Below are 14,282 nucleotides of genomic sequence, written 5' to 3'. Positions count from 1 at the left end.
TTCTTTTTTTATTATTATTATTATTATATTATTATTATTATTATTATTATTTATGTATATGTGTACTTTATCGGTATGTAGAACTTTATGCCAGGAGAGGGCATCAGATCCCACTAGAGATGGTTGTGAGCCATCATGTGGTTCCTGGGAGTTGAACTCAGAACCTCTGGAAGAGCAGGCAATGCTCTTAACCACTGAGCCATCTCTCCAGCCTGCATGGATTTCTTAAAAGGACTTATTAATAAAAACAAACCCAGAGCCAGGTATTAGGGTGAATGCTGAAAAATCAGAGACAGAACAGGCCACAGCTAACCTCACCTTGCCAACTTCTCAGCCTATCCTGTTTCCTCAAACTGGAAGCCTCTGAGCTCTCATCAGGAATATATCTCAGCTGAACTGCTGCTAAAAGCCTAAAAGCTTAACCAGGCTCTAGTTCTTGGTCCTCACACCTTATATACCTCTCTGCTTCCTGCCATCACTTCCTGGGATTAAAGGTGTGTGTCACCATGCCTGGCTGTTTCCAGTGTGTCTTTGAACTCAGATTTCTGGATGGATCTCTGCCTCCAGAATGCTAGGATTAAAGGTGTGTGTGCCACCATTTTCTGGCCTCTATGTTTATCTAGTGGCTGTTCTGTTCTCTGACCCCAGATAAGTTTATTAGGGTGCACAATATATTGGTGGACACAGTATCACCACACCTCTGCCTCCCAAGTGCTGAGACTGAAGGTGTGAACCACCATCCCACCTCAAATATTCTTAGTGTTCTTAACGTATATTATTTTATTTACAGATATAATATTTACATCTTATCAAACTATATAATATTAGCTATACTACATTTTAGCTGGTGCTTTATTTTATTGTATATATGGATTCTTTGTTCTTTATACCAGGGGCTGAGACATTATGTATTTTAGCATCTAATATCCTAACATAGTTAACTACGATAATAAATGAACTGATGAATTGATTCCTATTTCTGCATGTTTCTCATTATCTAGGGAATATTCAAAAATTACTTGCAGAAATATTTCCTTACACTACCCTGCTGTGATAGGACTTAAGGTAATTTGGAGCCTAGGTTTTATGATAGTTTTATATTGATAACATGAACTCATACTAGATTTCAGGATCCATCCCCCCCACCCCCATAGAGTTTCTCTGTGTAGTTTTGGTGCCTGTCCTGGATCTCCCTCTGTGGACCAGGCTGGCCTTGAACTCACAGAGATCCATCTGGCTCTGCCTTCCAAGTGCTGGGATTAAAGGCATGCGCCACCACTGCCCACCAATTTCAAGTTTCTTGATAGTACTGATCATGACTATTTTCTAGAGTAATTTGCAAAAAACTAGACACAGACAAAGGGATAAAAAAAAACTGTAAATTAATTTTACCAAATGCAGTAAAATCCATATCTTCTAAATTATCCAAAATATTCTCTATTGAGGCTGTAAATCTCTTAAAAGTTGAAGAATCCATCATTTCTACAAGAAAGAAAAAAATATATGTTCACATTCCAAGTAGGTAAGTAAAGCTTAAGATTATAAAGCTAAACTAAAATGTTACCTTCAGGTGTTAGTTTCGGCTCATAAGCTTTCCTTTTCTTTTGTTTTTCTTTTTTCTTCATTTTTCTAGCAACTAAAATAAACAAAGAGAAACACTGAAACTCAAGAGTGATAAAATATTTTCATTTGTATTCCTAGTTTCTGAACATTAATTAGATGCTTAAACAATTACTGTAAATATAAACATATACTTTTATTTTAATTAAAAATTAGATGTTGTTAATTAGCTTATGACATGGCAAAAATGTTCTTTAAAGTCAGAACCCAACACTGAAATCAGTTTTAGAAATCCACTGGAACTGATGAATTACCCTCACTAAGGCTGGGAGGAGGAGAGTAATCTTCCATATCAGAATCTGATGGACTTCGGTTTCGGTAACGACCACCACCCGAGCTCCTTCTTCCTTCATGTGAGTGGCCACTTCTCCTATGATCCCCAGAGCTTCTTCTATCACGCTCTTCGTATTCCCAAGCTTTATCGTCATCTTTTTTATGCCGTTTCCTAGAGGCTAGAAGCAAATCCCCATGACAAATAATTTACCTTACTTTAAAAGACTGTCAAAACTTGTACTTTACAATGAACTACATCTTCATTCTGTTGGTCTATAAAATTCTGAGCCATTCATCTATAGAAGATTAAATTATGGTATAGGAAGGATACTATGACTTTTAGCATTATTTAATCTAAAACTAGAGATTTTTACATGAAGTCAGCTTGCTAATAAACCAACAGGAAGATTCTGAATATTAAAACACAGTGTACATTTCAATGAAAGGTTTCAGCACATCAGCAAGAATTATATATAAAATTCAAGATTAATTAAGACTTATAAAACAACTTTTATTTAGAATTTGGTTAAAAAAACAACCACCATTTATATTTTTTTATGAGGAGAAGGGTTTGGGGAGAAAATAGTCAACTTAGAGATACTGTTACAGAATATGCGTAACCAAGAATTCCACCAATCAACAGCTAAGTTATACTTACAACTTAGCAATAAATTCCAGAGACTCTGATGACCTAACATCACAAACCTACAGAGATAGTATATATCAGAACTGCAAACACTAATACACTGAAACAGTTCTCTCACAATTGACGAGCTAACTCAAGGAAAGTTTCTAAGCTTATGCATGCTACATAAGCATGTTTATATGTTACCTTCAAACTTCCCCCCCATCTTTCCAAAGCTTGTATGCATTCTGCTAAAATCATCAATACTGACAGGAGACTCTGTGGCAAACAATTTCATCTGACATAGCAACTGATGTATTAAGTTGAAAATGATTCTGAGCTCTAAGAAAGGATTACATTTCAGTAAGAAAAAACGACAGTTTTGCAGCGAAAGCTAGAGGGCAGTGCAGGCAAAAATACACACTACACGTGGTCTTCAGGGCAGGCACCACCAGTTAAAAACGGGAGGACTGATGTGTCTACCTTGAGATTATCACAACGGTATTTCAAGAGATTGGTTTCTTGTTCCTGTGCATGTGTATGTTTATGTGCATGCATATGTGCAGCTCAGAGGGCAGCTCCGGGGTCGGTTCTCCCCTCCCACCTTTAAGTGGGTTCTGGGGTTGAATGCAGGTTGCCAGCTTGTGTGACAAGTGCCTTTTCAGGGATGAACTGTCTTGCTGGTCCCTACATCAGTTACTATAGTGACAAGTTGCTGGTGACAAAGATAAACTCTCTAGTCTGTTGGATTTTTAAAAAGCCTTTCCTTCCTCTGACTGGTTTCTTTCCTGATTCCTAACTATGATCAATACACAAATATTCAGACAAGTCTCTTGAACCCACTATGCGGCTTAGATTTAAGGCTGTCAATTTGGCTCATACACCCTATCATATTTGTGTTAGTACCACGATGTGTGGACAATAAATCTTTAAACCCCGGTAATCTTAACCTATATACAGCCATCATTATTCCTACTCATGATATGCTTTGTTTCCTAGTACTGAACTCCAATATGGACAGAAAAGGGTAATTTGGTCTTAACTTCTTTGGGGACTGTTTTATTAGAGTAAGAGCTGTTATTAAGAACAACTGTATGTGAATGAGTATATTCAAATCTTCACAATTTCCTTCATAATTAGATGTGAATTTGGTTTGGCCATAATTAATGTGAGGAGAGGCAGGACCTCCTTCTCACTTTTTTTTCTTTTAATGATTTATTTATTTTTACTTTATTGTCACTGGTATTTTACATATATGTATGTCTGTGTATGGGTGTCAAATATCCTGGAGCTGGAGTTACAGACAGTTGTGAGCTGCCATGTGGGTGCTGGGAATTGAACCGGGTCCTCTGGAAGAGCAGCCAGTGCTCTTAACTGCTGAGCCATCTCTTTGGCCCCCCTTCTCATGTTTACGATTAGGGTATGCTCTAGAAGACTGTTTCAACGAGTTGTCTCATTTATTAGAGAGAAAGTGGGAGAGAGATTCGCTGAGATGGGTAATGTGTTTATATAATAATCACTAAACATTCGGCAACATTTCAACAGTTACTGAATTGTCTACCAAATAAGGATTTGGCAACTAACAAACTTGCTCAGAAAGAAGCATGCTATAATGTCAAGTATAAGACCTTATACTTATGAACCAAAACTATACAATCTACTTTACTCTTTTCTATATTTTTATTAATTTCAATGAAATCTCTATTTGACTTCAATTCTATCACTAGAAAATGCTTGATAAATCTTGTGTTATTAGAAATGATACAGTATGCTGCACTCATCAGTGTTTATAGGCCTTAGAGCATCTTCATGTCACACTCATGAAAGTTTGGGTAGTTTGGATTAAAACAGTGGAATAAACTAACCCCACAATGTGTACGGCACATCACTGTTCCATGAGGTTAGCAGGGTTGCAATTCATTGGCTAGCTTGTTCTTTATTTCTCTCACTGCTTTAGAAAGAGCAGAGGAAGGAGAGGAGTGCAGGTGGGATTCACACACAGAAAGTAGGAATTCAGTGTTCCCCAGCTCTCTTTCCAGATTTCAGTGCACACTCTCTCTCGTATCCATTATCATCTCTCTGCCTTTCCAGGCACCAGCGACCTTATTAGTATTATTTTTTAAACAAAACTGTTCATTAAACTTTAGATTTTAGTAAACTAATTTGATTAAACTTTAGGGAAATCTTAAATTTCACAAATTCTATCTCAAAGTAACATAATTCTTCTAACTACTGCTCTCGTGATCCTTTTAAATTTTGTACCACAGTATATTTTGATTCTTGTCATGAAAAAATGACAATTTGGTTCTTTTTGTCAATTACTAATTGAACATCTTTCACCAGCAGACTCTTGTTTTATATTTAATTAGATTGAAATAAACCAAGTAAAACAGTAAACTACTTTGGATATCTTTTTAAAAATCTAGAGAAAATTTCCTTTTCTTAGCAGAGGTTTGAAGCCCAAGTTCTCTCAATAATATTAGTTTTCAATATATTTGGGCACAGCTACAATGACATCCACGGTTTTAGAATGAAGTTTTATGCTTCCATAAAATGAGACAACATATCTCATAACAGAAAGGGGGGGAAAAAAGAAATATGTCTACATTGATGATAAATGTGTGGGTCTACTCTTCCCTATTTTACAGTTAGTGGACATTTCTGATGATGTTATCCTTTCTCTTTTATTATTTGGTTATTTCATAATCCTTACAAACTCAGCAATGCAGGCAGTCACTATCAAGCAACTAGAGACAAGGTGAAATTTATAATAAAGCTGCAAGTAAGGAATTGAGAAATGGTGAAAGAATAGGGGAGGACAAGGAGTAGACAGACAAATAAAAGGGAGGGAGTTTCTGGGCCACCACGCTTCCCTTCTCTTATTTTTTTCAGAGCTAACCATGTCCTTACATCACCAGAATGTTTGATTATAATTAAAAAAAAAACTTTAGCCATTAATATACTGTATTATTAATACATCTCATGATAATACAAATTATAACAATCACACATGTCAGATTATCTTTGTTGTATATTTCAATTTTAAAACTGTTAAAATTTGTTCAGTATCATAGTCTACCGCTCTAGCTGAAGAGCTCACAATTTGAAAAGGATGAGTAAATGAACATTGATTAAAAACTTTGGAGGAGGTGAAGAGCTTCCATCGGCAATATACACTTAAAAATGGCAGCATGCATCTGTCCTTCCTGCCCTTGCTTGTCACACCTCAATCTACAGACACTAGGTGGAAAAGGTAGAACACACTGGTGGTCTTCCCACTTCTTTTGGTCATTATGACTAAGTCAGTTGGCACACAAGTGAAGATCTCCCATAGTCTGTTTCCACTGAATGCCGTTTAAGTCAAACAAGGTTGCTGACCCCTCTTGGCTAGGCTCAATTCTCTTGCTCCAGAAGAAGGAAGATAGGGATAAAAGAGAAGAACTTTTTCAGTGGACCAGTAGGAAGACAGGCGAGGTATAGCAAGTCTAGTGCAAAGACAGGTGATCACAGTGTTGTAGAGAGGTAGCTGTGTAGTGAAGAAGCCAGCTCTGGAAAACAGTGAAACAAGGGAGGAATTCCAGGACACAGCTGGGCAAAAAGGAGAAGCCAGGTCCAAACCACACAGATTATCCACAATGTGGCTAAGCCATTCATAATTTAGTGATAGTATGGTTTTAAATATTTCTTTATCTGGCTATCTCCTACGTGTCCTTCCAGACTCAGCTCAAGTGTCACCTCTTCCAGTAAGCATTCTCTGAACCCCCACTGATATTGACGCCAATGTGCTCCCACAGCACCCTGCATTTACTATTACCATTGTATTACAATTATTAATTACATATTTCCCCCAAGAGACTGAGACTGTGAGACAGGGGGTCACATTTTTATTTGTATTTTTATTTCCAATGCCTAGTATATATCAGGAGTCCAGTACAGGTTAAATACAAATAGACACATACTTGGTGTTTTCTATTACTAATTACAGCTCATCTCAATTTTTTTCTTGGTGCCAACTGATCTCATCTTTCATATAATTTTAAAGTATAAAGAAAAAAAATCTTGCTATACTAGGTTATTAAGAATTAAGGTAACTGTGCTGTTGTTAACCCCCAAATTATGTGACACATATTAATCTGCCTTTAATTCCTAAAAACAGTTAAATGATACTTACATTCAAAAGCTTCATCACTATCATTATCTTCATCTGAACTGATTTCAGCATATTTTGGCTTTTCATTAACTGTGCTACGTTTGCGTTTGTTCATTTTCACACGTTCACAAAGTGGCATGGTAGATTCAATTTCTGCCAGGAGTTCAGGGGGCAATTCTTTTAACACTGATTGATCTATACTACCTATTAATGAAAGGTGAGAAAGAAATTTAAATCTGAAGATAAAAATTTTAACCAAATTAGCACTATAAAAACAAATCTTTTTATATTTACAATAGAATTCTTAACCCTAAACATAAAAAATTTATACATGCATATATACTTATATAACTCCAAAAATCAACATCATTACTGTAATAACAAAATTAGTTATATAATCACTTTCCCTAAAAGGTGCTGGCGTCTGTCTCGCACATGTTGGGAGCACTGTGCCACTGAGTTCCACTGTCACCTCTATGTCGTGCTTTTTTAAAAACTAAAGTCTTCACTAGGCCCAGCGCAGGCCTCCACAGCTGAAAAGTAAAGCAGCTCTCAAGTACACTAAGGGAGAGGGCACTTACCACCTCCTTCTCTTCCTCTGTTTCTTACAGTGGCTATGGTGGCTGGGTAAGAGCTTTATGCATCTTTACCTGCCACTGTGTATTTGAGAAGCAAATGAATGCCTTTAGCATCACAAAAAATTTCCTTGTAAGGACAAAACAGTAACATTTAATTAAATATAACAGGACTCTGTAAAGTAGGATTGATAAACCAAAATATTTAAAAATGTTTACAATTGAAAATAGTGAATCCAAGCCTGTTCTGATAGTTTTACATTTTCCCACGAATGAGTAATGACAGGAAAATCTATCAACAAACTATACTGAGAATCATCAACACCATGAAAACCTAGTGACATAAACATTTTTACATAGTTTCTCTGAAGAAAACATTTGTTAGTATTATTCTGGCTATTTAAAAATAAAGTAGAAGTAGCAAACACTATTTTTTCCAAGACAATTTACCCTTGATGAAGAATAAAGGTGACAATTGACCTAACTTTACTTACCTATGAAACCCTTTGTGTGGAGGACTGGAATTGATGTCTTTTATGGTAGATTTTATAAAATGGGATCAATGTTCCTTACTGGTTTACAGCAGGGGGACATGAGCAACTTGTAACCAACATTAACACTACCTCTTGTAACATTCAAATAACGGTGCTTACATAAAAAGAAAATTCAGTTTTATTCAGTATCGCAAAGGCTCTTCAAGACTTCTCAGTTGTCTGCTTTGCCATGGACACAGACAGTGTCCATGTAAAAGACGCAATTCTAGTGACTGGCAGGGAAAGCACAAGACTCAACCAGGGCCTGAAATCCCCAGAGAGGGCATGGATATAGAGAGCTCGCAAGTGCAAACTCTGACGTTACAGAAAGTCGGCATCACAGAAAGAATGTTGACTTTTATGTTTGATCACTAATTTGATAAAAGTAAAAAATGACAGAAAAACTACATACTTTTGGCATGGAGGCTCGTATGTTGAGTCAAACAGCACTTGAGTGAAATGTTAGTGTTGTCGCTCTGTGCATAAGTCACATCACAAGGCAAAGTCTTAATTTAGGGAGAGGGACACAGTAACTGTGTGTAGAGTTGCCTTAATTGTGCCTAAGAATATAGATGCCTTAAATGCTGCCAGGAAACCTAATTATTGTTCAGCATTACTAAAAAAGAAGAAAGAAAGAAAAAGAGATGGAGGGCTAACAGGCACCTATATGTGGCCCCAGAAGAGTCTCAGGGTAAACTGTCCAGGTATTCTCTCTATCGGATGGCATCGAAGCAACGGTCCTGAAAGTAACAGAGCGTCAGCAGGCTGACACAGGTGTGTCTTCTTTTCAGTTTCCTTGTAATTTTCTCATTAAAAATGACTTTTATTTATTTATGTGTGGATGTGCGTGCACACAAGCAGGAACACGCATGCCACAGTGTGGAGGTCGGAGGACAACTTTAAGGAGTGGGTCCTCTTCTTCCACCATTTGACTCCTGGGCATGAACTCCGGTCGTCAGGTCTGGTAAAGTGCCTTTACCCATGGAGCCATTTCACCAAGCCCTTACCCAGAAATTTTCAAGTTGTGACTTAGAAGCAAGTTGCAAAATTAGTTTTATGGTTGTTCTTTCTTTCAAGTAACTATGTAGCTCTGGCTGGCCTGGAACTTGTTATGTATATCAGGTTGGTCTCCAGCTCACAAAGATCTATCTGCTTCTGCCTCCCAAGTGCCAAAGTTAAAAGTTAAAACCATCTTGCCGGGAAGTTTTATGGTCCTGAGATTATTTTTAATGATTTAGGCTCTGTTTCCGAATTCCAGCTCTCTCTCTCTCTCTCTCTTTCTCTCATATATATCTTTATATATATATATATATATAAACACACACACACACACACACCATCTTCTGACCTGTGCATACTCAGACTCAGCTAATGCAGCAAATGGTGTTCAAACTTTTTAGCAATACCACTGTTGAATATTTATTCACTGAAATAAAACAGCCACACTAAAGATTTTCAGTTTCTGCCACTATAACCTTAAAATGCCCCCAAATAAGGGAATACAAATAAGAGCAGATCACATTGAAAGATAGTTACAAAGACGGTTGGTACTGAAACAGCAATTATATTTTCTTATAGTCATTTACAGAAAAAGCTTACAGGTCTCTAATCCATATCACATTATACTTCGTTTAAAATGAAACAGTGATACCTATCCTATTGGTGGAATCACTATATAATCTATAAAGTTTCGGTCATCACAAAACCATCTGTTATTTTTTGGGGGGAGCTACTGGGCACTGAAACCAGTATCTTAAGCATGTCAGGTATGTGTTCTTGTAAAATAGTTTATTTAATGAAGACAAATATTAAGGAATTAGTTGATTTGTACCACGAAAGAACACTATTATAAATGAAACAGGCAAAAGAAAAACCCAGTGTTAGCATTATAGTTTTAACTTTGATATCAACATTACAAAGATTTCACTGTTCAGTTGTCAAACTACCACATGGAAGAATGTCAGAACTTGTTTTCTGGCAAGTAATTATGTAAATGACATCATACTACTCAAGACAGAAAAGTAGGAATTAGGGGTCATATGACCCTTTTCTTGCTATGTACATATAATGATAGTAGTGCAGTGCAGCAGGAGCATCCTAAATAACACACTGCTTACAAACAATATACACCTAAAGACATTTTAAAAGTGTATTAGATGAACTCAGTAAAAGTGGATTGGCTGCATTCTTGTATATAAAGTACAGCTGTTATTACAACATTCATTTGTTCCTCATAACTGTACAAAGCAGAAGAAATCTGGTTTCTCAGTTTTCAAAAATGAACATATCAAGCTTTGAAAGTTTTTTTTCAAAGTTTGGATTCCACTATTTCCAGTACTATAATTTATATAATGTGAGTTTAAATGAGAACTTCAAAAAATTGAAACACGAGAAGCCAGAGTATTTGGTGGGAAAGGTAGGAAGGCCCATATTTAGAATACCCATTTTATTTATAGTACTATATCAAGTAAGGATTTATTGCTTGATATCTGCATAGACTCTTCAGCAAGGCCACATTAATTTTTTTAGAATAAGGGAATTTAGTTAAATAAGGGAATTTATGTTAAAGATCATTTCTTTTATAAATAGAAGAAAGTTTTTATGAGAGTTATTTGCTAACCCTCTCTGTCATCAAATATGTGATGGCTAACACTGATTATCAATCAATTTGACAAGATCTAGAATCAGCTATGAGACAAGCCTCTGGGCACACCAGTGAGTACTTGTTTAGGTTAGGTTAGCTTCTGGTCAAACCTATAAGGGACCGACTGACTTGACAGAGTAAATTTGAGAAGGGCATCCCCAGGCCTTAAGCCCTGGACGACACAAGAGGCAATGGCTAGGTGAGCACCAGCATCCGGCGCTCTCTCATCCTGAAGGCTACAGTGTGAGTGGCTGCTTCAGTTTGTGCTGTGCTGACTTCTCTGCCATGATGGACTTGAACTAACCCTAACCCTCTTGCCTCTTAAGTGGGTTTGGTCACAGCATTTTACCACAGCAACAGAAGAGTAGCTAAGACATATAAAGTGCCGATTTCTACATGTCTGAGAACCCTATAGAAACTACGTTGTGAGTTGACTTGAAATGCAAAATGGTTAAGTAGTAAAAACACCTTCAGCATATGTTCATCTCTCTCACTGCAGTACTAAACTGACCCTATAGCCTCAGCTACCCTGGAGCAAACATCACACAGAGCTCAATCTCCAGATCAATCCATTTAATTTGTATGAAAAAAGTTTCTACTTTACATTAATAACTACTACATATAATTTGAATAACATTTCTACAAATGGAAATCATAGGCACAAAATTTCAAAATACTCTTCTCAAATCACACCTAACTAGTAGTTACAAATGAGAATAATTTCTATAATAAACATTCTCCCAACACTTTCTAAGTCTTCATGTGAGATTTTTGAAATGTGCATCATAAAACTGCTATAACAAAACAAAATTCTATGTGGTATTATTAAAAATTCTTGAATAGTATGTATTCTTTTCTATTGTAAAGAAGACAGAACAATATTCTCCAGTTCAAGAATTCAGACTATGCTACAAACTCACTCAGAAACGCCATTCTCAACAGAAGCTGAGCAAAGCACAGCTCAACTAGATGAGACTGGTAAGGGTGGGTAAAGGATGGCAAACAACACACTTTAAGGGCAGCACTTAGTAGTTCAATGACTACAAAAGGTAAAGAAGATGCTAAGTACTTCTACTAAAAACTGCTATCATCAGGCCAAGTAACACTGATTACATCATTGGTAGCTGTTAGAACTAGTAGATATGTTCCAGACTCCTACCCAGTAACTCAGTTTTTAAAAGAAGACAGCTCAGTGGATAAAGCTCTTGCCAAGTGTGAGGCCATACTCACATCCTCAGCACCTGTGTAAGAAGAGCCAGGTGGGTATGGGGGCTCACCTATCACACTAGAGCTTAGGAGGCAGACAAGAGACTCCTGAGGCAGACTGGTTGCCAAACTAGTGCGATAGGTGAGCAAATTGCAGCTTCAGTGAGAAACCATGCATCAGGAAATAAAATGAAGATTCATTACAGAAGACAGTTGACTTTAACCCCTGACACCCACACCAAAGTGCACACACATGTGGACACGCATATAACAACCCATACACACACACACACAAAAAAAGTGATCACACAAATCATAAAGGATATTTTTGGAGGCACTAAATCAAGTAATGGAGAAAAAAGTAGTTGGAAGAAAGTAGGAGGAGGAGAATAAAAAGGGAACATTTTGTAACCTCCCCTTTTGAAAATAGGTTTTTTTTTTAAAGATCTAAAATTTTTATTTTGTTCTTATGTGTGTTTTGCCTTCACATTTATCTATGCACCATGTACATGCCTGATGTCTGTGGGGGCCAGAAGAGGGCAGCAGATTCCCTGGAGCTGGAGTTAGGGATGGTTGGTTGTGAGCCACCACATGGGCGCTAGGAGTTGAACCTGGGCACTCTGGAAGAGCAGTCAGTGCTCTTAGCTATGGATCCATCTCCCCAGCCCTCATTGAAGATTTTCTGAGATACTTCTGAGTATCTATATGTTGGTAATTACTGATATTAAACTGTTAAGGGCTATGTAAAGCATGTTAGTTATCATGCCACTCTTAAAGAATCATTTTATTATTAAATATTTTATTTGTAGATATGCTATATATAATATTCTGATAAAACAAATATTTTTGGTATTTTATATACTGATACAAATATAAGACAGTAAAGGTTCTCTGTATCACAGGGACAAAAAGATAATGTTGGAAGGCAAACAGGACTGACATGGAACCTATTGTGTAATGACTACAAATCAAAACAAGGCTGAGGAGACGTGAACACACGGAATATGACTAGGTTTCTTTTGTATTTCAACAGAAGTTAGGCAGTTGGCAGGGCAAAGAAAGTTAATACAAAGTTTATAGAACAAGAATCTGGAAATTAAGAAGCTCTTGTTATAGAGTTTGTGAGAATGTAGAGTTTGTTTTTCAATGTGTAGATCTGGCTGTCCTGGAACTTGTTCTGTAGACCAGGCTGGCGGCAAACTCAGATCCAACTGCCTCTGCCTCCCAGATGCTGAGATTAAAGGGATGTGCCATCAACGTCTGGCTTTTCAGTATATACTTTTAATCTCTACACAACGGCCTTTTCTGAATATTAACAGTAACACAGTCCCAATTGGTTTATTAGGCACTTATTATGTATGAAGTAATATGCTAGATACTAAGGCTACATACATATTACCTCAGTGGTCAAATGTAACAATATCAGTTTACATTCAATACACTCATATAAAAATTAAATTATGTCAGTAACCTAAATTAATTTATACTGCTCTGTACTTTGAAAATTTATTGGCCTAAAGCATATTCAAAGAACTTAAAATTATCCTGAAGAGTGAGTATTAACTATATAAACATTAAAGTAAAAATATTTGAGGGTAGATTTTTATGGCTTTTTCAACAAAGGAAAAGTTACTAAGAATTTTTGTGCTAGGACAAAATTAACTGTAAAAGTATCCCAGCAACATTCAGACTAATTCTTTTATCTAACTGTGTTTCAACTACAAATAATAAGAAAATACACAATTGTGTAATTGTGTCAGCTTAGTAACAGAGATCTAAAATATATATAAAAATAGAATGTCACTAAAAACAAAACAATAGATGTGGATTCTGAACTATAACCCACACTCCCCAATCTAATGTATTGTCTGGAAATAAATCTGAGGATCAAAAGATATTTTTATCAAAACCCTGGCTAGGTATAGGTTGTGGTGTACACCTTTAATCGTGGCACTTGGGGTGAAGTAGATCTCTGTGAGTTTGAGGCCAGCCTGGTATACAAAGTGGGTTCCAGGACAGTCAGGGCTACACAGTGAGACTGTCTCAGGAAACAAAATATCCCCCCAAATTCTGCATATTATAATTGCAGATCTATTAATATATGTGCATATATACACAAATATCCTTATATCTAGACATGTACTACTAATAGGTAGACAATCTATTTACTTATTAATATGACCATATCAAGCATATACTTATAAGAAACATGAATTAGCATTAACGAAAGATGTGAAAAAACAATGCAAAATAACATAGCTATTAACAATTTGGAGTTTGTAGCCTTTGCCTCCTGAGCCTTCTCATTCACCCAATAATATACTATTTTTGCTGGCTTTGTGTTTTGAAACAGGGTCTCACTATGGAGTCTTGGCTATTCTAGAACTCACTCACTCCGTGTATCAGGCTGGCCTACAGCTCACAGAGACTCTCCTGCCTGCCTCTCCCTCTCTGTTCAGGATCTCATGTCTAGTGCTGGCTGGCCAGACACTCCCTATGTAGACCAGGCTGGCCTACAGCTTGCTCAGATCCTCCTGCCTTTGCTGGCTAGGTGCAGAACGCTGGGGCACAGGCTTGCATCATCACACCCACCTCTACACATCTCTTAATGCTCTTTAGCAGTTGTAAAGACTTTGTTAATAGAGCTCAAAGGGCA

The 14,282-nt window shown here is 36.8% G+C and overlaps 1 protein-coding gene across 2 annotated transcripts in view; it reads right to left on the bottom strand.

Annotated features, from left to right (window-relative positions):
- Window positions 1–14,282, bottom strand: part of Nipbl (NIPBL cohesin loading factor) — a 174,280-nt gene that overhangs the window by 57,253 nt on the left and 102,745 nt on the right. For both annotated transcript variants that reach the window (XM_028875607.2, XM_028875609.2), the window contains exons 11-14: window positions 6,690–6,872; window positions 1,875–2,072; window positions 1,565–1,636; window positions 1,393–1,482 (exon numbers count right to left, since the gene is read on the bottom strand). In XM_028875607.2, coding sequence (XP_028731440.1) covers window positions 1,393–1,482; window positions 1,565–1,636; window positions 1,875–2,072; window positions 6,690–6,872 — 543 coding nt within the window. The remainder of the gene's footprint in view (window positions 1–1,392; window positions 1,483–1,564; window positions 1,637–1,874; window positions 2,073–6,689; window positions 6,873–14,282) is intronic.

This window comes from Peromyscus leucopus, chromosome 11 (assembly GCF_004664715.2).
Source record: "Peromyscus leucopus breed LL Stock chromosome 11, UCI_PerLeu_2.1, whole genome shotgun sequence".
NCBI classification, from domain to species: domain Eukaryota; kingdom Metazoa; phylum Chordata; class Mammalia; order Rodentia; family Cricetidae; genus Peromyscus; species Peromyscus leucopus.
The sequence above is the reverse complement of the archived record's forward strand: the minus strand, read 5'-3'. Positions and strand labels throughout refer to the sequence as shown.